Here is a 27,152-nt window from a genome sequence, read left to right on the forward strand (position 1 = left end):
AATGAAAGTTACAATGTTAAAAGAAAGATGAGGAAATCAGACTGCCAGTAGAAATCCTACGCTTCTGAAACGCCTATTGGAAAATTGATCACCTCAATTAAAAATTTGACACCAAACTATACCTTCTAAACTCAACTAGTATGTTCTGAAGAGAAATATTGTTTTCTGAAGGACCTCTACCTCCTTTCTTACTTCTCACAGGAAGGCAGGGAGGTTACCAAATATTCATAAAAAAATATTTTCACTTTGCCTGTTCTCAACAACAATTTCAGAAATATTTCTTTGTCTGGAAAAAGAAAATGCTTCAACACGTTTGAAGATATGAAAATGCTTGAAAATATTGATAAAAAAAATTCATGCAAACAGTCTAACGTGTGTTTAAATGGTGACCCTGTTGAAACATTTTATGTTTTGAAACATACCAGGAAGCTTCTAAACAGTTTTCAATATTTTTGGTTTTAATTTTGAAGTTTGTGAAAGCCTAGCACCACTTAGAACGATTTTGATAAACTTGGCCTGTTTAAAGATAAAACATTTTGGCAAATTTTACCAAATTCCAGCTTATCAATGAAAAATTCAGTGATTATTGTGAAGCAATCTTAAATTTCTTGTAGCTGTATCTTTTTTTTAGTTATTTAACACTTGTACAGTCTTTGAATGTTGTGGAGCGTTAGTTAGATAGCTGAACTTAAATGTGTAAAGTTTCATAAAAAGCTTAAATTTTAAAAGTTACATCGACAAGTTTTAGCAATAATCAAATCTCACATACATAAACCTTGTAGTAAGGTTTATTGAGCTAGAATATTGAAGCTGATTGAACAAAATTTGAGTATTTTTACTCATAAATATTTGGTAAAAAAACTTTTAGCTGTGTCAATTTTAGAACAATGCCAAATTATGATGAAAAATTGGCCGGATATACCGGTTTTTTACCGTCCCAAAATTCGGTATTCCGGTATTGAGAAAATGGACGGTTTTACCGGTTTCGGTAAAACTGGTTAGACCACCCTAGTTGAAAACCGTAAGATGATTTGACCTAAGACAAAAAAGTTCTTATCAAAAGTGAAGAAAATATAAGCTAAATTGATTGCTATTTGTTTCATATCGGAATGTTCTCATCTTTGTAAAACAGTAAAACAAAACAGCATATCGATAGTATTTACCAAAAATTGAAAAGAAATTGGTAACCAGCATTTGCAGATGAATAACGGCTTTGAAAACATAACAAATTACATATATATATATATATATATATATATATATATATATATATATATATATATATATATATATATATATATATATATATATATATATATATATATATATATATATATATATATAAAAATGAATTTCTGTCTGTCTGTCTGTCTGTTCCCTATAGACTCGAAAACTACCGAACCGATTTACGTGAAACTTGACAGGTGGGGGTATTGAAGGCAGGGGAAGGTTCCTATTATGGTTTGAGACCCCTCCCTCTTTCATGACGGGAGGGAGGGGCCTCCCAAACATAAAACAAATGTTTGCATAACTCGAGAACCTATCAAGCAAATGGTATCAAATTTGGGATATGGTGGTATTCTGTTACGAGGAATGTTTCTAAGATTATTTGGTACCCCTCCCACCTTTCAGTGGTGAGATAGGAAGGGAGAAGGGGGCATATCTTACAATTTTTTACATAATTCGTGAACAAATCAAGATATTGGAACCAAATTTGGCATGGGAGAGCATTGGAGCACAAGAAATGATTCTTTGGTTATTATTGACCCCTCCCTTTTTCAGTGGGGATATAGGTAGGGGGAGGGGGTTCTTCTATACATTTTTATTGCATAACTTGAGAATTATTCGAGCAAATGAAACCAAATATGACTTGGAGGAGTATTTGGGTACGAGAAAGGGTTCAATGAATATATGATACCTTTATCTTCATTTTGTGGAGAGATATAAAAGGGGAGGGGAAGCTCCTTTACATTTTCCAGCATAATTGTGAAACTTTCAAAGCCTATGGATCTAAATTTGGCATGGGAAGGTATATGAATACGAGAAATATCTCTATAATATTTTGAGAACCTTTTGTTCTTCCTGTGGGGGAATTTTAAGGTAGGAGGGTGGACTCATACAATTTTTTTCATTGCTCGAGAACTTATCCAGCAAATGGGATCAAATTTCGGTAGGTTATTTGAGAAGAATGTTTCTATGAATATTTGTAACCATTGCCTCCTTCCAGTGGGATGATTCGAAGAAGAGAAAGGGGCTCTGATACAATTCTTCGCCTAACTCGAGAACTAATCGAGAAATGGAAACAAATTTGATATGGGAGGGCATTTGGAATCGATGAATGGTTATATGCTTATTTGTAACTCTTTTCTCCTTCAATTGGGGATAAAGTTAGGGAAGAGGGAGGTCACATAAAATTGTTTTGCATAAACCAAGGACTTATCAAACAAATGGAACCAAATATGACATGGGAAATCATTTGGGTCGAGAAATGGTTCTATGATTATTTTAAACACCATCTTTTTTCCAGTGAGTACATAAGAAATGGGGAGGAAGTCCAATACAATTTTCTTGGTATAGAAGTAATCAATAAAAAAAATAAAATTTGACCTGGGAAGATATTTGAGTACAAGATATGTTTCTATGGAATTTTACAGACCCTTCTGTTTGGAAGTGTGGAAAGGTGAAGGACGGAGGGGGTTCCATATAAATGTTGATATATCGCATAAAACTTATCAACAAATGTAACCAAATTTGATATGGTAGTTTTCGATTACGAAAAAATTGGATCCTTACCTCCTTCCAGGGGGGCTTCATACAAGTTTTTTTGGCATAAACCGAGCAGTTATTATACCTAAAAAAAACTAAATTTAAATAATTTCTTAAAATTTCATTTCATTTTGGAAGGTGTTGCAACGCACATCGGGTCAGCTAGTAGAAAATTAATATAAAACTTTACTCATGTTCTGCCTATGAAATTGATCGTGAAAGAGCAAAGATGAGAGCATTTTTATGAGACTGATAGCAATAAATTTAGCTTATATTTCCTCCACTTTTGCTTAATAACCATTTGGTTTAAAGTCGAATCATCTTACGGTTCTTACGGGACTGTTCAAAACAACCTTGAGGTTCAGTCAACCATATTCGAAGAGTTGTTTTCGTATACACATCAATGAAAACCGTAGTGGAGATTCGTTGAGTTCTGCTAAAATAAAATGTGTCAAAATTAATACGAGTTTAACCTTTGGTAAGATATCCCTAGATAACCAAATAAGTTAAAATTGGTAAGGGGTCTTCTGGACATGTCAATAAGCAATTCTCAATCCCAAGTTTTTGATTCTAGCGAACCTGGTAATTGATATTCTCAAAAATTCCGGATTTGTATTGCAGACCTCAAAGAGCCAATGTTAGGCGGATTGCAGATAAATTTTTTTCTCGATGTGCACACTTAACATGGAATAACCTTCATTTTTTTTTGTAGATTGGTCCATAAAACTGACCTGAGCCAAGTATCAGCTCAGTTGGATTTGATGTTAGTAGGGGTGCCTCAAATCGCTCAAAGTTTTGTATTTTTTACCCTCGAAAATCATCAATTGAGGGACCAAAGGAAATTCGGAAAATCGAAATTTTAATTTTAATTGCAGATGACTTAGAAATGCATGAAACGTCGAGATCTGGTGGTGCTATATCGAAAAAAAAAATTGGTCAAATCGAGTTTGTTTTTTCTAGGAAATTTTTTGGTGTGATCAATGTTGCCCCGATTATAAGAGTAACTCCAGCTTATGGCAATCGTTGTTGTTGTGTGATATCTGATTATAAATAATTTCAACATTTCTTTAACGAGCATAACGATAGCCCAGTAGTTGAATTTTTAGAAGCACGATAATTTCCATTACTGGGACATTTTTTCTTTTCCAGGATCATTAGATTTTCCAGATGTTATGGTTTTTACCTTTTGATTGAGCTACGTCATTAAACTAATACTCTGCTTCATGTAATGTGAAGCTGGTCAACGAAATCTTCTATAACACAAGGCAACAAAATTTACGTTTTTTCGAGGTGCAAAGAACTTAAGAGCTGAATTAGACTAATTTTGAGGCGCTAATTCCCAAAATGCTATTAGAACTTTGGAAAACGGGTGAAAATTGATTTGATTAATTTGGGCACTTTTTAGTCAAAAATATAGAAGAAAGCAAAGATTTGGTAATTGAAAGTTTTAATTCGATGATAAACTTTCCCCAGGATCACGAGTAATTTGGATTTCAGAGAAAAAAGTTATAGAAGTTTTCATATAGTTCATATTTCCCAATTAGGCAAAATTCGGTTATTTCAGCGAAAATTTAAAGAAATTTTAACTAAAATTGAATCTTAGATATGTTTTTAACCTTAAACCCAATCGTTTTCTGTATTCAACAGAGTTCTTAAATAAACTATAATCTTTAATACCAAATACTTCAAGACTTTCTTTTGCGGTTTCAAAAAAAAATTTAGATTTTAAATATCTGAAATTTGTAGAATTAAATATTTTACAAAGCTGTATATCGCTGAATCTATAATTCCTAGGTAAAATCTGAATCCTTGGATAAAAATAAGGAGATTCAAAATCAGTTTTTATTTTTTATGTAGGTTTATTGGTTCATTAGTTATCATTGATCGATTTTTCTCACAGTTGATCAATTTCCAAATTTCTACACGCCATATCACGAAAACAAGAACTGATAGACAAAATCTAGCAAATGATTCCAAGTCAGGACCCAAAATCATCCTAAAATAGTTATTAAAATATAGGCACCAAAAATGCTGTTTGTTATTGATTGAATGCAATACTTTAAACAAAAGTTCTGCTTGGAATTTTCAATGCATTTAGCATTGAAATTCTAGAATCATGCAGAGCAAAAAAAACCCATTCCCAAAGCAAATCTATCAAAATGCGGTAAGTAATAAGATTCAAGCTGACGGTCCATTTCAAATCGTTTGTGAAATGATCCGACAACCAAAACCGTCTACGATGATGATAAGGGAAAGAGATGTAAGGTAGGTATATCTAAGTATTATTTCCACTCACCTGTCAGCAGAATGATACGAAGAAGCACTAGAAAAACAATTTCCACCAGCATCGTTTCGTTCCGGGAAGGGCGTCCTTCTTCGTTTGGTTTTTTCAACTTTGCTGAAGACTAACTTGCGTCAAAGTGATATTTTTTTCTTCTCCGACACCGTTTTCCCCCACTTCTCACTTGAATCAGGCGTCAAGACAAATCAAACCGATTTTGCGATATCTAAATTCAACACAACTCTCTCTTGAATTCGAGTCTACACAGCTACACACCATCTTCAGATCCGGATTCCTTCGCCGAACATCAACGGAGTTACAGAAGCCGTTTCCGGTGCTCCATTCCCCACACTTTCTGGCTTAGATTCTTTCGATTTTTTGTGTTGTTGCTTTTTTTCGCAACCCTTGGCTGGCCTACCGGAAGCCACACCAATTCCACCCACTTTGCTGCTAGACAGACCGTAAAATCACTCGCTTGCTACTACCTACTACTTCTGGTTGGCCACCAGAGAGCGCGTTCTTCTTATTTTGATTATTCCACCACAAACACTTTTAAAGCTTTTCCGAACGGAAGCGAGCCGCCACTGAAAAATGTAAGAAGAGCAGACTACTGAAATTTTTTCAAGGTGTGAGGCGAGTATTAAAATAAATCGTGTTTCACTTCCAGGAATCGTTTTTTCCGACCACCTTTTTTGGCACGCTTTTTGTCCTCCACATCCCCCCTAGATCAAACAGTATGCTTCACCACACAGCGTCCACGAAACATCGGAATCACGGAACAGTCTAGTCCAGTTCATTCATTCGTTCGTCTCAATCCCAACATTTGCTGTGCGGGGAATCGTTTTACATGAGCTTTCCCCACCACTCGCATACAAAAATTGTCTTCCCATCATTACTAAACCAAAGAGAAAGATACTATACACTTAAACATACACTGCTTCCGAGTGATACACTTCCTGTTCCAGTTCCGGTTAACGTCTGGCTCTGTTTGGAGGGAGACGAATCAAAAACAAACCCTTAACCGGGTTGGAGACGACGTGGGTGGAGTGCTCCACTGATTGCAATTGGAGCATTATGTTTATGCTAAGCTTTTCATATTTGATTTGATGGGCAAGAGGTTGTGTTTTTCCTCCGTTTTCCCCTTTTTTGCTCACTAGCTAGCTGATGGAATTCGCTCAAATTGATATGATGGTGATACTCGAGAGACCCCTCTGATATTGTTGTAGTTTGCTTGCAAACCATATAAATAGGTACCTACCTATTCACATTCTTAACTGGTTTCAAATCAAATAACAAGGAACTTTTTGGAAAGGATTACAACATGATATGCTACAGCAATGGAGATTTTATTAGAAATGATACCTACTATTTTAATCTTCTATTGTTTAAAAAGACATTGAAACAAGAAATATTTAATTTGATTTCAAGCTGCAAAAAAGATTACATTTTTTTAAGCATACCGTAAACTGGGGGAACTTTGATCACCTGGGTAACTTTGATCAACATGAAATTTTTGCAGATAATCATCATTAACTAAGCAAAAATTCTAAAATATCTGAAAATTGTTTACTACGTTTGAAAGCCTATAAATTGAGTTACAAATAAGCCAAATTTGGTTTTTATCAGAAGATTTTTGATATTACTTAAAATGTAATTTTTAAATCCTAAAATATCTGGTTTTTCGAGGGCTCATAAACAAACATCTCTCCTGATTAAATTTAAGAACTTAGGAGCAAATGGGTTATTGTTGACGACGAGAATTGTTTACAACTTTTACCCCTAGATGTATGCAGCAACATGGTCTATATTTTGATTATAAATGTTTATGAAAAAAAATGCTGAAAAACTCAGTATAGTCCTAACAAAAATTACTGTTACTGATGTGTTAAGTCTTCTGTGCTAATGATGATCATGTTTTATACTCCTCACCTCAGTAAGTGTTTGAAAAATTTAAGATATTACAAAATAGCAAACCCTTCCAAAATATTCAAAAATGAATGAAAAAAGTGATCAAAGTTCCCCCAGTTTACGGTACCATAAGCTTTTGAAAATCTGAGACATCAGAAACAATGCCTGCAAACTGCACTGGATTACTTGTTAAACAAAAAAGTCAGAAATTTTGCTCGCCTCCGGAAATTAGTGTTCACATACACTGGGCTTAAGATATTTCATTCATATTGAAACTCAAAACTTGACAAAACCCTACCTTGTCTTTAGAATGGATTTTTATTGAGTAGTGGAACCAAAAAAAATCGGAATATCAGTTCATCGAATTCAAATTTAATACATCAACAAGTTGGAAGCCATGTATCATCACTCACGATGGTCATCAAAATTAGCATGGCAAAACCTAGTGTCCATTACTTTATTTATGAAAATTTTGATTCGCGAAAATAGTGCTGAAATGAAATATTCTTGAAGATTTCATTTTCAAATTCAAATTTATTTTATGTTTCTTGTTCTTCAAAAAGCTCAATGTCACATTCAAAAACGTTTTGATAATTTATAAAAAGCCACAAAATTAACATCCTTCGAGGTGCGAAGAATTTTAAAGCTAATTTCGACTAATGCGGGGGCCCTGGATCCAAATCTGCAGCTTTTCTTTCAGCTTCTGCTTTTTTAATTAAATTCTGAAAAAAAAAATTAAACCATTCAAGAAATTCCTGTTATTTTTGACAAAATTTTGAAACAAAAACATATTTTATAATAAAGATTTTAAATCAATTTTCAATTTTCCCGAAGACTTCAAGTAATTTTGAGTTCTTCTAAAAAATTACCTTTGAATTTTTCAATGAAGTTTTGAACCAAACCGCAACCAAAAGCAATAATCTAATCGTGTGCAGGTTTGGACAAATTTTGTATAGTAAATTCATTTTTTTAAACTTTCTTCAGTATTATCAGAAATACTTGTAATGTTATCTTTCCAAATTTTCTAAAACTGTAGAATTTAACTTTTTAAATCATGCATCATCATCTTTATTATATTATTCCTTCATTGAATTACATATGGACAATAAACGAATTCCGATTCATATTTTTTCTTTAACGTAGATTTGTTTTTCATCAGTTAACAATGATCAATTTTACTTAAAACTGATTCATTTGAAAGATTATAAACTCCGTATCATCAAAACGAAAGGTGATAGACAAAATTTTACAAAAGGTTAGAGTTCAGGACGCTTAAATAAACCAAATCAATCATTCATAGGCACTAAAATGCTGCCAAATGGTTAGACGAGAATGGAGAATGGAAAAATATCCCTTTTAATATGTTTTAAAACTTATCTTTTCATCTTTATATTTTGTATTTATTTAAATAAATGTACCGAATTTTAAAATCAAACTATTTAAATATTATAAATTTTTTTTATGTTTTCCTTAGTTTTTTCAACAACTTATTGTGTTCAGAAAACATAATCTTCTTGGAAGCCTTTGAATTTAAATTTTTCATAACAAAAACATTGTTTCCACCTTTATTCCAATTGTAAACGACAAAATATTCAAAGCTTGATTTTAAAATGGAACCCTTTGATTGGAAATTTATTAGCCATACTTCAATTTTCATTATATTAAATCATGTTTTTTAATCGATCATGATTTTAAATTATCTTGAGAACGCTCGAATAATGATTTGAAGTAGCATTTCAAAAGTTTAATTTGAATGCGCAATAGAGTGCTCCAAATGACCCTACTTTTGAAAAAGATATGCCCTGTAGGCTAAAATTGATCCTTGGCCTAGTAAAAGATCTCATGCCAAATTTGGGCCAGATCGGATCACGGGAAGGGGTCGCTCAACATGCCTGAAGTTTGTATGGGATTTTGAGACATTTTGTTCGGGTGAAACATGAAAAACCAGTTTTTCATCTGGCCCAAATTTGGCATGAGATCTTGTACTAGGCCAAGGATCAATTTCAGCCTGCAGCGCATAACATTTCACAGGTTTTGAATTTCCCATACAAATTTGGGGCAGTCTAATGCGCAATGTTAACAAAATGTGATTGTCTTTAGGCTTTTAATATTTAAAACAAAACTTGAAATTCATTATAATTATTTTCTATTTTATCAGTTTCTTATTATAAAAAAAAGCTTTTTTTTTTAATTGAGGGAACAGTGATGTTGTGAATATGTGAATGCAACTGATTTGAAGATGACCGAACCACGAAAAATAGGAAGATAGCACCAGCGGAAACCTTTGGAGTTGGGTGAGAACGTTTGTTTTTAAAATTACTCATTTAAACCTAATCCATCCCAGATTTTTCCCAATTACCAATCATTCAATAATGTTTAAATTTTAACAAAATATCATATGAAGCGTTTGGCAGGGAACTCCACGCTTCATTCCTCCCTTGTTCCAGTATCTTTCGCGATTTCCATCACATGGTTGGCCTGGCCGTAGTAGAATCTGCAATGCATGGTAAAATGTAACAGATAATACGCTGAAAAGAAAAATAAAAGACGCCAGTCTTCCATTTTTCAAGATGCCTACATGGTTTTACCATGTTGATGTAAGAAGAAGAAGATGAATTCCTCAACAATTTATGTAAGTTGTAAAATTTAGTTAAATTTTTTTTCTGAATTTAATAGCTGCATTTTGAATCTGAATAATGAACCTGAATTCAAAAATTGCGCTTTGAATCGGTATCCAAATTTCTTTAAAATTTCTGAAATGTGCAAAAAAAAAACGATTTCCATATCTTTTTCCAGATCAGAATTTTATGAGCGAAGTTTTAGAGCCCTTATTTATAAGTTCTGGATTTCAAGTTACATCTTAATTCATTGTTTGAATAATTTATTTTTAATCTGTTTTGTGAATCAGAAATAAAATATGAGTTTGCAAAGATCTTAATCTGACTTTTCATAATTGAATTGCCATTTCGAAGCTTTAAATTTTTTAAATTTTGTGTAAGAATTAAGTTGAGGAACTTTGGTTTTGAATATAAAACAAAATTTCTATTTTAAAATGCATATGATCTCGAAAACAATATTTGAATTTGATTTGAAATGCAAAACCAAAATTGATTCAGGATTTCAATGCAGCTTTTCATATCTAATTTTTTTTAATGATTATTCAGACTTTAAATCAAGAATCTTGAACTGGATTCAGAATCCGAAATACGAAAATATAAATAAAATTTTGGTTATGTGAATTATGGAATCAGAACCTCTGAAACCGGTTTAATTTAGTTCAAAATTGATTATTCAGACCTGAATTTCGATAAACAAGTGAGGAATTTTTGAAAAAGTGTAGCAGAATTTTCGACATGGGATGGTTTTTTGAGGTTTTGGAATTAGGTTTTAGTCCATTTTGTTACTGTTGATTAACCTTACTCTATTATCATAATTTGGTTCTGAATTTTAAATTTTGAGTGCAGAGTAGAATACCTCGATTGCTGTTTTGGATCCTCATGATGGGGGGGGGAGGTTTACCTCCCCCCCCCCTTCTCCCCGCCGCACAGTGCGGTGACCAGTGGAAAAAAGTAAAAAATTTTAGTTTATCAAACATTAAATTCAACTTTACCAATCGATTGGAAAGAAGTTGGAGTTTCATGAACGGACATGCTTTTGACATAATTTTGCTTCCTACACGCGCAGCATTGGTTCAAAGTCGATGCATTAAGAAGGTAAGAAACAATTTTTTTTTTCGAAAACATACACTTTTTTTGAAACTTTTGTTTACCGTTGACAAGTTTCGCAGCAAATTCAAATTCTTCGTTCTACAAGTTGAAGATTTAAACTCAACGCATGTCGTATTGTGTTTTTTGAATGAGAAAAATTCGTTTTTGGTCTTTACAGCTACCTCTGAATCTACCATTATTTTTGTAAATTTCATCAACAAAAATTGCTCAACTTCAGCTAGACAGAACAAATTCGCGTCACAAGACGTCACTACCATTTTACACTCAAATGCTAAGGAATATCATCCTGAATACCCATTATGCTTGCTGAATTGCGTTTTTTTGCGCTAACAGAGATATGAGCAGTTTACGGAGGGTCATTTTCACGCCACAGGAATGATTTTTTTTCGAAAAAGAACTGCTGTGGTAAAACGAAAACCGAAATCAAGTGAATTTTTCTTCTTGAACTTATCAGTATTATATTTTAAAAAATATTTTGAACAAAAATGGATTTTTGATATGGTTGTGGCTTTGAAATCTCATTGAATAATTATAAGAAGCTTGGTGGTTTAAATTTTGAAATATTTTGACCTAAGATAAAGCATACATCGGCCAAGTTCCCGTGAATACCATATTCGCTTGAAAGGAAATTGTTGTATTCAGTTATTTTCTATGTGTAACATTATCAGTACCAAACTTAATCGTTCGTGAAAGCAAATATTTGACAGATCCAATGGATCTTTTATAAGAAATATGGGTTTTTTAAGTCATGGATTTTAAGGCTTCAAAAATCAAAATTGAGACAAAACCTTCAAAACACAGTTTTTCTGACGTATTTTCAATAATTGAACATGAAAATAAATATTTTATAGAATTAAAACTGTTTACGACTTTTGTCCATCGGCTCTATGGGATCATTGCACTGTGCGCCGTTCCTACGGACATGATTGACATAAGTGTCAATGCTGACAAAATTTACAAAATTCACTACAATAGTCGAAACGACAAAATTGACAAATTGTAAAAAATAACAAAATTATCATGCATTTTGAAAAAAATTATGAAACTGACAAATTTGGTCAAATTGACAAAATTGATGAGATTTAAAATAGGATACAATTGACAAAGTCGACAAAATAAAGCCAAAAAATCATTAAATAGTATGAATCATTGAACTGGCAATGTTGACAAAAATGGTAAAATAGATAAAATTGAAATATTGGCAAAAAAACAGATTGGTAAAAACTTAAAAAAAATTTACGAAATTGATAAAACTGCCAGAACTGACATCATTGAACAATTCGACCGAATTGAAAAAAAAAACGAAATGATTGAATTAACCAAATTAACAAAAGTGGTTGCATTTAAATATGAGCAAAACTAACATAATTGACACAATCCATAGAATAAACAAAGGTAACAAAATTGAAAAAAAATGAATAATATTTACAAAATTGACATTTGAAATTTTGCCAATCTTGTCAATTTTGTAAATTTTATGTTAAGACTAATTTGTCAATAAGCCAATTTTTTTCAATATTGACATTTATGTCAATTCCGTCCATTAGTCTATTTTTTCAAAATTGTCAATAACGTTAATTTTGTGGTTATTGTCATTTATGTCATATTTCCTAATTTGGTACAATTTTTCCATTTTGAGAATTTCGCAAATATGGTAAGTTTTATCAATTTTGTCCTTTTAGTCAACAATGTTAATTTTAACTATTTTGTCAAATTTACAAATTTTGTTTATTTTGTAATTTTTGACAATTTTGACAATTTGGTCAATTTTTGTCAATAATGTCAATTTTGTTTTTTATTTAAATTAATTTTGTCAATTGTGTTAATTTGTTCAATTTTGTCATTAATCTATGTCATTTTTCAATTTTAAGAATATCTCATTCATGTCAGTTTTGACAATTCTGTGAAATTTTATAACAAAGTTTATTTAAAAAAATACGTCGGTTGTGCAGAAATACGTTATACTTTTCAATTAGGTAATTTTTTTCAGTTTGGTAATTCTTGACATTTTTGTCGTTTTAATCTTTTTTATCATTTGTGTTTTTTTGTCATTTTTTAATCTTTAGGTAATTTTTTTCATTTTTATCACTTTTTGCAATTTCGTATTTTTTCTTTAATTTCGTCCATTTTTTTCATATTTGTAGGTTTGTTGATTTTTCCATCTTTATCAATTTCGTCAATGATGTTTATTTTTTCCTTTTAGCTAATTTTAATATTTTTGTTAAAATTTGTTGATTTTATTAACTCAAACCCTTTTTAAAAAAGTTGTCAGTTTTGAAACCTTAGACAATTTTTATTTCTAATAAGTCAATTTTATCAATTATAATAAAGTCATAATTTTTTTCAATTTTGTTAATTTTATCCTCTTTGCTATCTTTTTCAAATTTGTGATTTTCATCGATTCTGACCATTTTGTAATTTTCAGCAATTTTGATAATTTCTACAAAAATATAATTCAATTTACTTAATTGAGAACTATTTTAACATTTTGCATTTTAGTGTGTCAAGATTGGGGCTTGAACATTATCAAAGAATATGATAGAGTAGTGAAATATCATGAAAACTAATTCCTCGATCAATCGAGCTATTTGGTAGTTTTTCAAAGGGTAACCATATCAGCCACCTAATTAAATATTCTTAGAGACAATCATCCAACTCATTTCGATCGCAGTAGGTCGACTTGTACGGACGCATTTTTTCTCGCTACCGTAGCAAAACTTTGAAGTTAAGTTTGTTTTCAATAAACGCTGCAATTTCCACAAAGTGTGGTTAATTATCTTCTGGTTCGGTCGTCAATTGCCGAACAGCAACGGCACTCGGAGCAGAAATTTATGTGTTGCCATCAACAACTTCTCCAAAGCCATCATCCCCCAAAACGTGCTGGTTGTTCGCCCCACTCGTCCGGGAGTGTAAACCGTCGGGACACCTGAAGGATTCGGAATTGGTTGCCGCAAGCGGGTTACGAAGACGGAGGACGCCTAATTGGAAACCGTGATTTGCTGATCGGAAGCACTATCGACACTGCCAACGAGCAACGAGGTAGCTGCCATTGCATTGGTTGAAGTAACATCACCAGAGGCATAGCTGGAACCCAAACCACAACAAATTGGTTCAATTCATAATTGTATCTACAGGTATTTCATTTTCCCTTTCCTTTATTACTTTCTTTTATCTTTTATTCGAATTGTGTAGCTTCGTACATTTTTTATTACGGTGGACTTTTTAGTCTTCGTTATAAATTATGACCGAAGGCGGGGGGTCACGCCAGGCAGTTTTGATGGATGTGAATTCTGTCGAAACTGCTGGGAAGTCTTCCCGACTCAGGGTCTACCCAGAGGGCTCGTCTTTTTCTGGTCCATGGGTGGTTTATTTCCGGTCCAAATCGAAACCTTTAAATTTTATTCAGATCACAAAAGATCTGGCAAGGTGGTCCTCCGTAACCGAAGTGTCTCGGATAAGACCAAATAAATTGCGTGTCATCAAATATAATAATAGTAGGAATATTCCTCACTCCCCAGAAACTTGAAGGACACATGAAACGCGCCTCCACGTGAGGAAAGTTCTTACGAACATGAATAAATGCTATCGAGAAGACCTAAGTTGCCTTAGACTAAATTTCGAAAGCTTCTGGCGAAAACTGTTAAGCTCATGATCACCAAAAGTTTGTGTCCCGATCTGACAATTATACTAAATACAACACAAGTATATCTACTATTATTTTTCATAATATCGTTCATGATAAGTAAGTTGACTTCGTTAATAAATTTTATACTCAAAATTTTATTTTGATTTATCCGTTCAACATGTTTTGGAGTTATCAAAAAATCAGATGTGCTTAAATGAAAAGTATTAAAAAGAGCTAATTCTACACGAAGAATTTTTTTTCCTTTACCAATTTATTCATTTTAGAGAAATGCTGATTTCCATTTACCAAACGTGCTCCAGATAATAATAATAATAACAATAATGATGATGTGGTCATCAATAAATCTCAAATCATATTGTAGAGTAGATTTTAAGATCAATTTACTTAGTAAATTGTTGCCTTTTTATGATTTCTTTTATGAAATATTCAGTATTGTCCAAAAAGTGAAATTTCCATCAATGATTGTTCCAATTCAAATGACATTAGAATCTCAAATTGTAGATTTATTAGCATACTCCGTCAGTCGGGACCTTTTTTCCATTCGGCAGAAAACAACACAAATTGAGAACCATAGCAACATACTTTGCTACACGAAGAAAAGTTGGAGTAGGCTGAAATTCCTATGTTGAAAATAAAACATAAACAAAATTTTCTGCGTGGTCATAGAAATGCAAGTTCAAACCCGAACTTTTGTAGTTAAGACGCGAACCCATGGTTGATGGAAAGAATGTTCAGAGTTTCCTCAGTACCTCAATGCTTGAAATTTCCTTCTAGTAAGAACTTTCTCCAGGAGGTGGTGCTGATATACATGTCCTTGCTGAAGTATATGAAGCATACTGAGAGTTACCAATGTTGATTATAATATGTTTGGTGTCATTGTGGCTAGCTTAAAGGCCGCAAATGAAATTGTTGCTAGCGACTTTTTCAGGCTAGAGTATCACGTTTTCATCCCGTCTCGAAATGTAGAGATTGAGGGCGTGATCACTGAAATGAGCCTGACGTGTGAATATATTTTGGCTAAAGGGATGGGCAAATTCAAGAGCCTCGATTCGACCTCGGTTAAAATCCTGGACTGCCGTCAACTCTCGATTGCTACCACCGAAAATGGAGTCAAAAAATATTCACCGTCAGCCTCATTTCGTGTTACCTTCGAGGGTACCGCCCTCCCTCACTATGTCTTGATAGACGGGATTTTAAGGCTTCCTGTGCGGCTTTTTGTGCCTCGTCCAATGGAATGCAAAAATTGCATTAAATTGGGGCACACAGCGTCCCATTGCTGTCACAAGACGCGTTGTCCCAAGTGTGGGGAGAGTCATGAAGTTGGAGCTTGCTCAGCAATAGAGCAGAAATGTGTATATTGCGGAGACTCACCTCATGATATCTCCTTGTGCGAGGCATTCAAAAGCCGCTGGGATAAACAGAGGCGTTCTTTAAAAGAACGATCCAATCGTTCTTATGCAGCCATTTTAAAGAACGCCTCTCCTCCGACCCCCACTCGATCTAACAATGTTTTTGCTGCTCTGCCAGTTGATGTAGTGGATTCAGATTCGGCTGATGAAGGGCGCCCATTCGTTCTATCAGGGTACTCCAGGAAGCGTACCAAAGCGTCTTCTGCTAAAATTCCAAGACGAACCCCCGCGGTTTCCCCAGCCTTCAGTTTTGCCAATAAACCAACTGAAAAAAATGAACCAGAAGAAATTCCACCTGGATTCCGTGCGACAATTTCGACACCAAATAACCCAGCTGTCGCTGGAACATCAAAAACTCCAACATCGAACGTGGTTTCGTCGGCAACACCTAATCCATCCGGGATTTTTAAACTATCTGACATTATTAACGGAATATTCTCGTCCTTTAATGTTTCTGATTCCGTTAGAAGTATTGTTACTTCAATGCTCCCCATGGTAAAGACATTTTTTCAGCAATTGATGCAAACTTGGCCCCTTCTTTCAGTGTTTATCTCTCTCGATGACTAATCAAGTCCGAGAGGTCAGAGATATCACTGTTTTACAGTGGAATTGTCGTAGTCTTATTCCAAAAATGGATGCGTTCAACTTTTTGATTCATAGAACTAATTGCGATATTTTTGCTTTGTCCGAAACTTGGCTTTCTTCTCAATCTAACATCTCATTCCACGATTTTAATGTTGTCCGTCTGGATCGTGACGATTCTTATGGAGGGGTGCTTTTGGGGATCAATAAGCGCCACTCCTTTTACAGAATCCACCTTCCTTTATCAGGCGGAATTGAAGCGCTTGCTTGCCATACAACTATAAGAGGTAAGGACTTATGTGTTGTCAGTTTGTACTGGCCTCAGAGAGTTGCAGTGGATCCGAGTCACCTAGAGGACCTATGCTCAGTGCTCCCTGAGCCAAGGTTGATCCTTGGTGATTTCAATTCACATGGAACTGTCTGGGGAGAGCAAGTTGACGATAGTCGTTCCACTCTTATCTATGACATTTGCGACAGATTCAATTTAACTGTATTGAACACGGGTGAAAAAACACGAGTGCCTAAACCTCCTGCAAGACAAAGCGCTATTGACCTCTCACTCTGCTCAAATTCACTATCATTGGATTGCCAGTGGAAGGTGGTCTATGATCCCAATGGTAGTGATCACTTGCCTATCGAAATTAAAATCACCAATGGGGTCAACTCTTCAAACACAATAAATATGACATATGACCTTACAAGACACATCGACTGGAAGAAATATGCAGATACGATTACGACAAACCTAGATCGTGTAATTGGCTTACCACCCATGGAGGAATATAACTTCCTTGCTCGCTTGATTTATGAAAGTGCGGTTCAATCTCAAAAGAAACCCATCCTAAACTCATCGATTCGTCGAACACCTCCCAATGCATGGTGGGACAACCAGTGTTCCCAATTGCATGCCGAAAAATCGAATGCATTTAAAGCCTTCCGAAAGCATGGTACACTTGACAACTTCCAACTGTACTCTTCCCTTGAAAATCAATTCAAAAAGTTGATCAAAGGAAAAAAAACTGGCGTATTGGCGTAATTTTGTGGTAGGTTTGCCACGAGAAACGTCCTTAAGTACATTGTGGAAAGTGGCACGACGCATGCGTAACCGTACTTCAACTAATGAGAGCGAAGAATATAGCCATAGTTGGATCTTTAACTTTGCACGAAAAATTTGTCCAGATTCCACACCTGTGCAAAAAATAATTCGAAATGTGCCTCCAGGAAGGAGTGAAATGGACTCTCGCTTTTCCATGGTAGAATTCTCACTTGCTCTTCTCTCCTGTAACAATTCGGCTCCGGGAATTGATCAAATTAAGTTTAACTTGTTGAAAAATCTCCCGGACATTGCAAAATTTCGCTTGTTAAATTTATTTAATCAATTTTTGGAACATAACATTGTTCCTGAAGATTGGAGACAAGTGAGAGTTATTGCAATCCAAAAGCCTGGTAAACCTGCGTCCGATTTTAATTCGTATCGTCCAATAGCGATGTTGTCTTGTATACGGAAATTGATGGAGAAAATGATTTTGTTCCGATTGGATAAATGGGTGGAAACAAATGGCCTCCTATCAGATACTCAATTTGGGTTTCGTAGGGGCAAAGGGACAAACGATTGTCTTGCTCTGCTGTCTTCAGAGATACAAATAGCGTATGCAAAACGTGAGCAAATGGCTTCGGTATTTCTAGACATAAAGGGAGCTTTTGATGCAGTCTCAATAGAGGTTTTGTCAGAAAAATTACACTCCCGGGCTCTGCCTCCTCTATTGAACAACATCTTATACAGTTTGCTTTGTGAGAAACACCTTAACTTTGCGCAAGGAGATATTGCAATAAGAAGGACTTCATACATGGGCCTACCTCAAGATTCATGTTTGAGTCCTCTTTTGTATAACTTCTACGTAAGTGACATCGACAGTTGTATCTCTGAAGGCTGCACACTGAGACAACTTGCAGATGACAGTGTAGTATCTGTAACAGGATCTACAGAGTTAAATCTTCACAGGCCTTTACAAGATACTTTAGACAGATTGTCATCCTGGGCATTGGGGCTTGGGATTGAGTTCTCTCCACAGAAAACGGAGATGGTAGTTTTCACTAAGAAACGTAGACCTGCTCAACCTAAGCTTCAACTCCTAGGCAGAACGATCACTCAATCGAGGTGTTTTAAGTATCTTGGGGTTTGGTTTGATTCCAAGTGCACCTGGCGAGCTCATATTGAGTATCTGTAAGGAAAATGTCAGCAAAGAATTAATTTTCTCCGGACAATTACCGGCACCTGGTGGGGAGCCCATCCAGAAGATCTAATAAAACTCTATAGAACAACTATTCTCTCAGTAATGGAGTACGGCAGTTTCTGTTTCCAATCAGCTGCCAAAACACACCTCATTAAACTCGAGCGTATTCAATATCGTTGTTTACGAATAGCCCTGGGTTGTATGCCCTCAACGCACACAATGAGTCTTGAAGTTTTGGCAGGCGTACTCCCACTGAGAGATCGATTTTATTCATTATCTCTCCGGTTCCTCATCAGGTGTGAGATCATGAACCCATTGGTGATTGCAAATTTCGAAAAGCTACTGGAGCACAATCTTCAAACCAGGTATATGACTATATATCATGAATTCATGTCTATGCAGGTTAATCCTTCGTCGTTCTCTCCCGTTCGTGTTTTTCACTCTGACTACGACTCTTCCTCTGTCCAGTTTGATTTGTCCATGCAGCAGGAAATCCGTGGAATACCGGTACAACATCGTTGTCTTATTGTTCCTAGGCTTTTTGATGCAAAGTATGGACACGTCGATGCTGATAAAATGTACTTTACTGATGGATCCCTGATAGACGAATGTACCGGGTTTGGAGTGTTCAACCAAAATTTTAGTGCCTCTTACAGTCTTCAATCTCCATGCTCAGTATACATCGCGGAATTGGCAGCTATTCATTGTGCACTTGATTGTATAGTGACACGTCCCGTTGAGCACTACTATATTGTAACGGATAGTCTTAGCTCTATTGAGGCTATTCGTTCAATAAGGCCCGGAAAGCACTCTCCGTACTTTCTTGAGAAGATACGGGTAACGTTGAGTGCTTTATCTAGACGCTGTTCTGCAATCACATTTGTTTGGGTCCCCTTACATTGCTCGATACCGGGCAATGAGAGGGCAGACTCTCTTGCAAAGGTGGGTGCGGTTGAAGGCGACACTTATCAGCGTCAAATCGCCTACAACGAATTCTACTTTTTAGTCCGGAGAAACGCTATTGTCAACTGGCAGCGCAAATGGAACGAAGATGAGTTGGGTCAGTGGCTCCACTCGATTATCCCAAAGGTAAGCCTTAAACCCTGGTTCAATAGATTGGACCTGAGTCGGGATTTTATTAAAACATTTTCCCGTCTCATGTCCAATCATTGTTCCTTAGACGCGTTACTCTTTCGTGTAAATCTCGCTAGCAGCAATTTGTGTGGTTGTGGCCAGGGTTACCATGATGTCGAGCATCTTGTTTGGTCTTGTGAGGACCACCTTATCGCCAGAGCGAACTTAATAGACTCCCTTCGGGCCCGAGGGAAACCACCAAACGTTCCAGTGAGGGATGTGTTGGCTGCGGTGGACCTAGATTACATGTTCGAATTATACCTTTTCTTTAAATCTATAGATCTTCGTGTATAAATTCGTTTTCCCTTTTCTTTATTCTTTTTTCTTCAACTACACAATGTATGAATTGTAAATACAAAAACAAGGGTTTGGCTCTTTAAAACCTTCGGTATGAGCCGTTTCAAATAAACAAAGTTAAAAAAAAATCATCCAACTCATCAGCCTTCTAGGAAGACCATCGAAGATGTGAGAATTGATTCATTTAACTTTGGGGTTGTACCCTTTGCATGGCCGTAGGAACGGGGGGGGTTTTGGGGGTTAAACCCCCCCCCCCATGAGGACCCAAAACAGCAAGCGAGGTATTCTACACAGCAAAAAATAATGTAACGATGGCGGATGTAATTTGAGGAGATGTTAGACGTTCTATGTATTATTTGTTATATGCGTTGTTATATTACATCAAACCGATGTACACACTGCGAACATGTCGTTTAATGTAATATCACAACCTGTTCTGTAGTATTACATCAAGTAGCCAATGTTTATCTAAATTGACGTTTTGAAATTTCTCGCATTAAAAAGTTGAGGACCGATTATAAACTTTGAGGATTTGTGTTTTGCCGGTAAGTGCTATCAATGTTAATAAAAAGTCTAAGCAAATCATCGCTCTAAGTTTTTTTCAATTCTTTTTCGTTTTAAGGTCCATTTACTTCGAGACGTCTGAATGAAAAAGTATTAACGGATTTCAAAACAACCGGAAGGTTAGTATGTTGTTCAAAAATTTGCAAGCCCTCAATTGTTTTTTCAAATATTTATTTTAGAAAGTCTTGTGAACATGCAGTGGACATTCCAAGGACAAATCTGGAGGGTATGGAACCTGAACAATAAGTGGTTCTGGATTGAAACTGATGCATTAAACATTCCATTGTGAAATCGGGGATCGAAAATTCGTGAAATCTGTGATCGGAAAGCTGTTTTCAGAATGCAAATAATACTTCACACCAACTTGACTCCAATATGTCCAGCGGAACGGGCCGGTTTTGTGAGTGAAATCATTTTTCCACTGAAGGGAGAAAACAGTCTTCTCGAATAATAAATAAAAAAGAATCACGCTTTAAACCATTTTGCTTTTTTATTGTGATTGGAATTTCTCATCTTATTCAATATTTGAAATCTGAGGCGTAAGGTGAACCCATGCTCCCTGTTACGAATAAAATCGGAAGTTATTATTCAATTGTCAGGAAGATTCTAAAATATTGAAATTAATGACGGCTTGCCATATCATTAGAAGCAGAAGCTCTATAATTTGCGTGCTTGAATTCGTCTACTGTGATACAAATACAAAGTGTAACATTTTTACATCAAATGTATGTAGCTGGGTACATCAACAGAATGTAATATTAGATGCCTTTTGAAACTCAAACTATGTGCATGATTTTGATGCAATATCATTAAATTTTTTTGCTGTGTACTCTACATTCAAAATTTTAAATTCAGAAGCAAATTATGATAAAAGAGTATGGTGAATCAAGAGTAACAATCTAGATTAAAAACTAATGCCAAAACCTCAAAAATCCAACCCAAGTCTCAAATTCTGGTACACATTTTCAAATTTTCTCACTTGTTCATCGAAATTTAGGTCTGAATATTAAGTTTTGAATTTAATTAAACCCATTTCGAAGGATCCGATTCTATAATTCCTATAACCAAAATTGTATTACTATTATCGTATTTTGGATTCTATATCCAATTCAGGATTCTTGAATTTCAGTTCGAATAATCATAGAAAATCAGAAATGAAAAGCTGCTTTGAAATCATGGCTCAAATTTGGTTTTGCATTTCATATCAAATTTGAATCATATTTTTCGAGATCTTATGCATTTTTAATATTTTGATAATAATTTTCCGAATAGGAAAAAAGAGAAAATTTGTTTAGCATTCAAATTCAAAGTTCTTAAACTTTATTCTCACACAAAATTCAGAAAAGACAATCCAAAATTGAAAAGTCAGATTCAAATCTTTTGGATTCATATTTTGATTCTGATTCACAATACAGATTAAAAATAAATAATTTAAATAGTGAATTTAGATTAAACCTAAACTACAGAATTCTAATTATAGATTCATGAATGAGGGCTCAAAAACTTACTCATAAAATTCCAATCTGGATTAAGATTCTTAAATCGTATTTTTTGTACATTTCTGTAATCGTATGAAAAATCGGATACAGATTCAAAGCGCAATTTTTGAATCCAGGTTCAGAATTCAGATTCAGAATGCAATTTCAAAATTCAGAAATAGATTTAGCTTGTGAATAAATTTTACAAAAAAACTTAAGTTGTCGATGAAATCAAGAGATCATGAACTTTAAGTGTTAAACTTTACTCGACAAAATTCGAATTGTAACTTAAAAATGCTAAGTTTGTAAAATTTGATCCAGGGGTTTCTGAGATATAGAATGCCTAATTTCTGCGTTTCTCATCATAGATTTCTTCGCGGTCCTTAATTTGTTGAAATTCCTTGTCAATTCAATTTACAGATTTCAATTTTTTAAACATAATTAGTTTTTCAACACAATTCAGCTGAAAATCACTAATAAATGTTAAAATTTGAGTTTTTTGTTTTATAAAAAAACCCAAGTTTCATTTTAAAAAAAATCATCCACCGGATTTTCATTATGGAATTGATTCTTTATGAAAAATATTTGCTGTTAAAGAAAGCTCTTCTATCCACCTAAAAATCTGCCCAAGTGTATTATTTAACATAAACATTAACACATTAGTGACACCAAAATTCGGCATTTTATGTTTCAGAAACCAATAAACGAAATTCTTATTATTATTTCATTATTAAATTCATAACGTTTGAATTATTCTTTTTAATGGAGCATACTAGCGGAAAAACAAGATATCTCATATTTGGTCAGCAATGTGTTTATATTGCAGTTTTTAAAACCAAATTTCAAACTTAAATCGTTAATTTGGTTCAGGTTGCATCAAGAAAATTTGGTCCAAAAATCTGATGATTTTTATCTCTTTCATTTTTTTTTGGAAAATTTGATTTATTTTACTCAAAGGTTAGAATCTTTGAATTTTTAAAATAGTTTAGAAGATTTCGCTTATTTGGTTTAACTATAGAATAATTTTTGTTTTCTAAGAAATTGAAGACTCTACTAAAATAAGCTTGTTTTATGTCCGAATCAACAAACAAATCTTAAAAAATTCAAAGATTGTAACATCGATGAAAGCGAATTTAGCTCAACTTTCAAGGTGTAGGACCAATTTTCTTAAGTTTCGATTTTAAAGAGTACTTAAAGATTAATAATCATATAGTTGCAAACATAATTTACTTTATTTTTTTGTATCCATACGTTGATGGGCAAACATCCTCGGTAAAAATGAGTCACCAAAACCCCCCCCATGAGTTGGTTCTTCCTACGGCCCTGACCCTTTGGTATTTTTGAACCCGGTTAGGCCAAAAGCTGAACTGGAATACAAAACAACTTTAAACATAAAATGCTATTAAACCAATCGAAATTGCAACTTTTTTGGTTTCGTCAATTTGATACTTTTGTCATAATTGTAATATTTGTAATTTTGTCAGGGGCGCCCCCTTCTTTTACTGATTGAGAATTGCATAACATGAAAGCGAGCCCACCGCCTATCGTGGCTATGACGTCATGAAAAATATGACGTCATGAAAAATTGCTGGATAATGCTAGCAAGCCAAATGGATACGTTTTTGGGAGTGATCATTTTATGATATTTACTTTTAAAAAGTTGAACTATTTGATTATTTTCCTTATTTTATAAATTGTAGAAAAGAAAAAAAAACATTTTTGGAGATAAAACATATTTAATTGTGCAGCCCAGTTTCGCAAAAACGTCGAAAACAAAGGGTACAAAAATTCACACTAGAACTCGTCTAGCTGATTCGATAGGTACCTATAAAGGTATGTTCAAGACCCATAATTAATGAGCTCCCAAATCGACCGATAACTATACATCTCTGTAAGAATGGCATAAAAGAAAGGGGGCTGCAAATGATTAAAATTTTGCTTCGTAAAAAGGGGTTAATCGAAACTTTAAAAAAGTTTTGATTTGATAATCAAGCAATATACTAATAATATATGCTTCCTTTCTGTACCAATAGGTTCATTGCTTTGAAGCAAATATCAATTCAATAAATATTAGAGATGTACCGAATTTTTAGCACCAAATACTGCCCGAAAACCATTAAGCCAAATAATCGGCTCACCGAAAAGTTGAGCTAAGTATTAAGCCAAACAAGCCGAATATTTATTTTTGAAATTCATACTACATATTGTTTCTGCGTTACTATCTGAGTTTCTAAAGAATGAGGAAAAAGTTATATGGTGTTGTTTATATTCAATACCAGAAACTAAATTACTGTGAAGAAATCTCTGGAGTGGTCGTTAAAATTTATTAATTAATTAACTTTAGCTAAAGTCCTTGAAATTCTTGAATTTTGAATGACATTTTAATCCTACATCACATATTCCACAAATAACATACATCTATCAATTCAGATGCAATAGTTGTTTTTGTTGTCTCAAATCATAGCAAATATCTTTTAATTATTGTACCATCAAGGATTCTATTTAAGTCAACAAACTCTCTCTGGCTTAGTTCAAGTTAATTGAAACAAATCTACTCCAACACCACACCAACACAGTTGGCATCATTCATTCTTATATCCCAGTAAGGGCAGTTCATTCACCAACTAAGCCTCCCTCAGCCCACACGCGGCCCAAACAATTCCATTGAGAGTCGCCCGTTTGTTGACAGGCAAAAACCTCGTCTGTTCGACACCCACTAATCCCAAATCCTTTCACGTTTCACTGAGATTGTAACGGATTTCAGGATCCAGTTTAGTATAGGATAGCTCGTTGTTCGTGCACTTAGAGAAGAGTCGAATTGAGTCCTACTCAGCACAGTTGAGTCATTCAAATGGCATCGAATCGTCGAAACAGGTACCGAAGCAAAAAGCGGAAGCGAATAAACTGTGTTACCCAAAACTAATCACAAAGGCAAACAACGATGACGACGACTTTCGTTGTCGTCGTCCGAATTGCGAGACGAGTCCCATGTAGTAGGGGAGAGTGAGGTTTACGGAACCACCTGGATGGATTCAGTTTCCGGTGTCCATGGGCGATTCAATTCCTACTATGGGTGGGCGCTATAAAGTTTCACATTCCACCCACAGATTCCTCAAATGGTTTGAATAGATGGGAAAAAATGTCTCTCATCAAGTGGCTCCTCCATTTGCCAGCTCAGGTGTTCATTCACTTAAGACCACCCACACCACACACCAGTTTTCCCTCCCCAGAAATCCCTTAACCTAACCATACTTTCTTCTCATGCTGCAGTGCTTCGGCAGAAGAGATCCTTCATTAGCTTCATCATTTAATTAAATGTGTCCTCTCCGCGAGCGTTTGTTGAAGGATTTTGCTCAAAGGAAGCAGAGTTTGTCACGGTCGCCAAATTGTAAGTATCCAGGGCCAGTTTCCAGAGTTTCCGGAAGCAAGTTTTTGTCCTACAGCTTCGTTGCTCAACGAACGAATGAAGAAAGTCAACAAAACTATCAGGTTCACCTTTTACTTGTTTTTGCTGTGTAGTTGTTCTACATTTCGGGAAACTTTTTGCTTCCCTCCGATTTCTTTTCGATCCGGAAAAAGGGTCAACTGAGTCCACTATTCCGGAAAGTCTTCTGCTCACCGGAGTTTTTTTTTCTTCCTACCAGTAACACTATTCTGGACTCCTCGAAAACAACACAAAAACTTCGACGGCCGATTTGACCGCGATTTTGGAGGCGCGCCAAAACGAAAAACAGGAACTAACTCCTAGCAACATCCACCGACATCGAACGCCCGATCGAAACTGACTGTTTTCCGAATGAAAAGCTTCCGATTTTGACAGGCTTTTCGACACTGAATAGGTTTCGTAGCCCATTCGGGAAACTCAGCTGGATTGAACGAAGATTTTCCAACCCCAGAGAATGGCGAGCACGAGCATTGACGTTGGGAAATTTGTGCACTCGAGAACTGCTCGAAATGAAACGGTTGAGCGTTTTTGAGTTTGGGGATGAGTCGAGCAGAAAATAAGTGAGTGAGTTGGTGAGACAGTGAGGAAAAGCGCTGGAAGGACTCTCGTGGGTGTCCTGCTGATGTTTGAGGAACTCAGACAAGAGTACATTTTTCAAGAATATAGTACAAGAATAAATTATATACTGGTAGGTTTGGATTGGATTGAAATCATTGAATTTAAACTAAGGTTTCAGATCAGGCGCGGATCTAGAGATTGCTCTTAGGGGGGGTGATTTTCAAAAACTATGGCCAACATTTTTTGAGTCATTGGGAAAAATAAAAACTGTGGCAAGAAAAATGATGATGATAAAAATGAAGAGAATTCAGCAGCATGTAAAAAATGTTATAGACAATTAAAAAGAAATTGTTCAAAGAATTCTGTACATCTGTTTGTGGCTGGCTTAGTCTTAGGCAAAACGCAGATAAATGATTTTTTCACTGGTATGATGTTGAATTTACGTTTATTTATCTAGTTGGGGATATGGAATGACCATTGGTTTTTCTTATCAGATTAGAAATCCAACAGCAATTTAATTTTGAAAATCATACTTCAGTTATTTTCAGTCAAAAATAAATCTGTTGATATGATATCAACTTACTCAAATAAGCATCTCTGGATTTATAGTTATAACTACGTCTTATTAATTTTGAAACTATTATAATATTTGGGTAAAAAATCCATTTTCACAAGTTACAAGTATATCTAATCGAAATATTTTCTCTTTTGAGTTCCAATTTCAATCCGTATGCTGCTTCATTACCTAGCGAAACCCGTCAATGTATTTATTCAATAATTTTACATATTTTTTCTCTTAAAAGTCCATTAAAATATCAATTTAAAGACGTGAATCAAAAAACAATCAAAAACCAATAAACATTTAAAACACAAACACAAATAAGGAAGTATCGAGACAAAAATATAGATTGCTAATCATTATATTTAATTTTTTTAAAGAGGTTTGCTGAGTAGATTCTTTTTTTTTATATTTTATCGAATACTTAAAACGTTTTTTTGCTGTGGCTAACAAGATTTAACAGTTGAACAGTTTTACTAAGTGCACCAGCGAAGTTGACTACAAAGAGTGGACAGACTTTACAAAAATAACCTTGCTTAGTTTGGAAAAAACTAGCCAACTTT

General features: G+C 34.7%; 1 protein-coding gene across 6 annotated transcripts in view; it reads right to left on the reverse strand.

Annotated features, from left to right (window-relative positions):
• The window catches only part of LOC129756856 (uncharacterized), a 57,608-nt gene extending 31,807 nt beyond the window's left edge, over positions 1-25,801 (reverse strand). The window contains exons 1-2 of one of the 6 annotated variants that reach the window (XM_055753889.1): positions 25,669-25,801; positions 5,063-5,631 (exon numbers count right to left, since the gene is read on the reverse strand). In XM_055753889.1, coding sequence (XP_055609864.1) covers positions 5,063-5,114 — 52 coding nt within the window. In that variant the 5' untranslated portion in view covers positions 5,115-5,631; positions 25,669-25,801. Of the gene's footprint in view, positions 1-5,062; positions 5,658-25,279; positions 25,489-25,522 lie in introns of those variants that run through there. The other 5 variants (XM_055753895.1, XM_055753891.1, XM_055753893.1 and 2 more) reach the window with 5 other exon arrangements.
• Positions 25,802-27,152: the final 1,351 nt, after the last annotated feature.

The sequence above is a fragment of the Uranotaenia lowii genome, chromosome 3 (genome assembly GCF_029784155.1).
Source record: "Uranotaenia lowii strain MFRU-FL chromosome 3, ASM2978415v1, whole genome shotgun sequence".
NCBI classification, from domain to species: Eukaryota; Metazoa; Arthropoda; class Insecta; order Diptera; family Culicidae; genus Uranotaenia; species Uranotaenia lowii.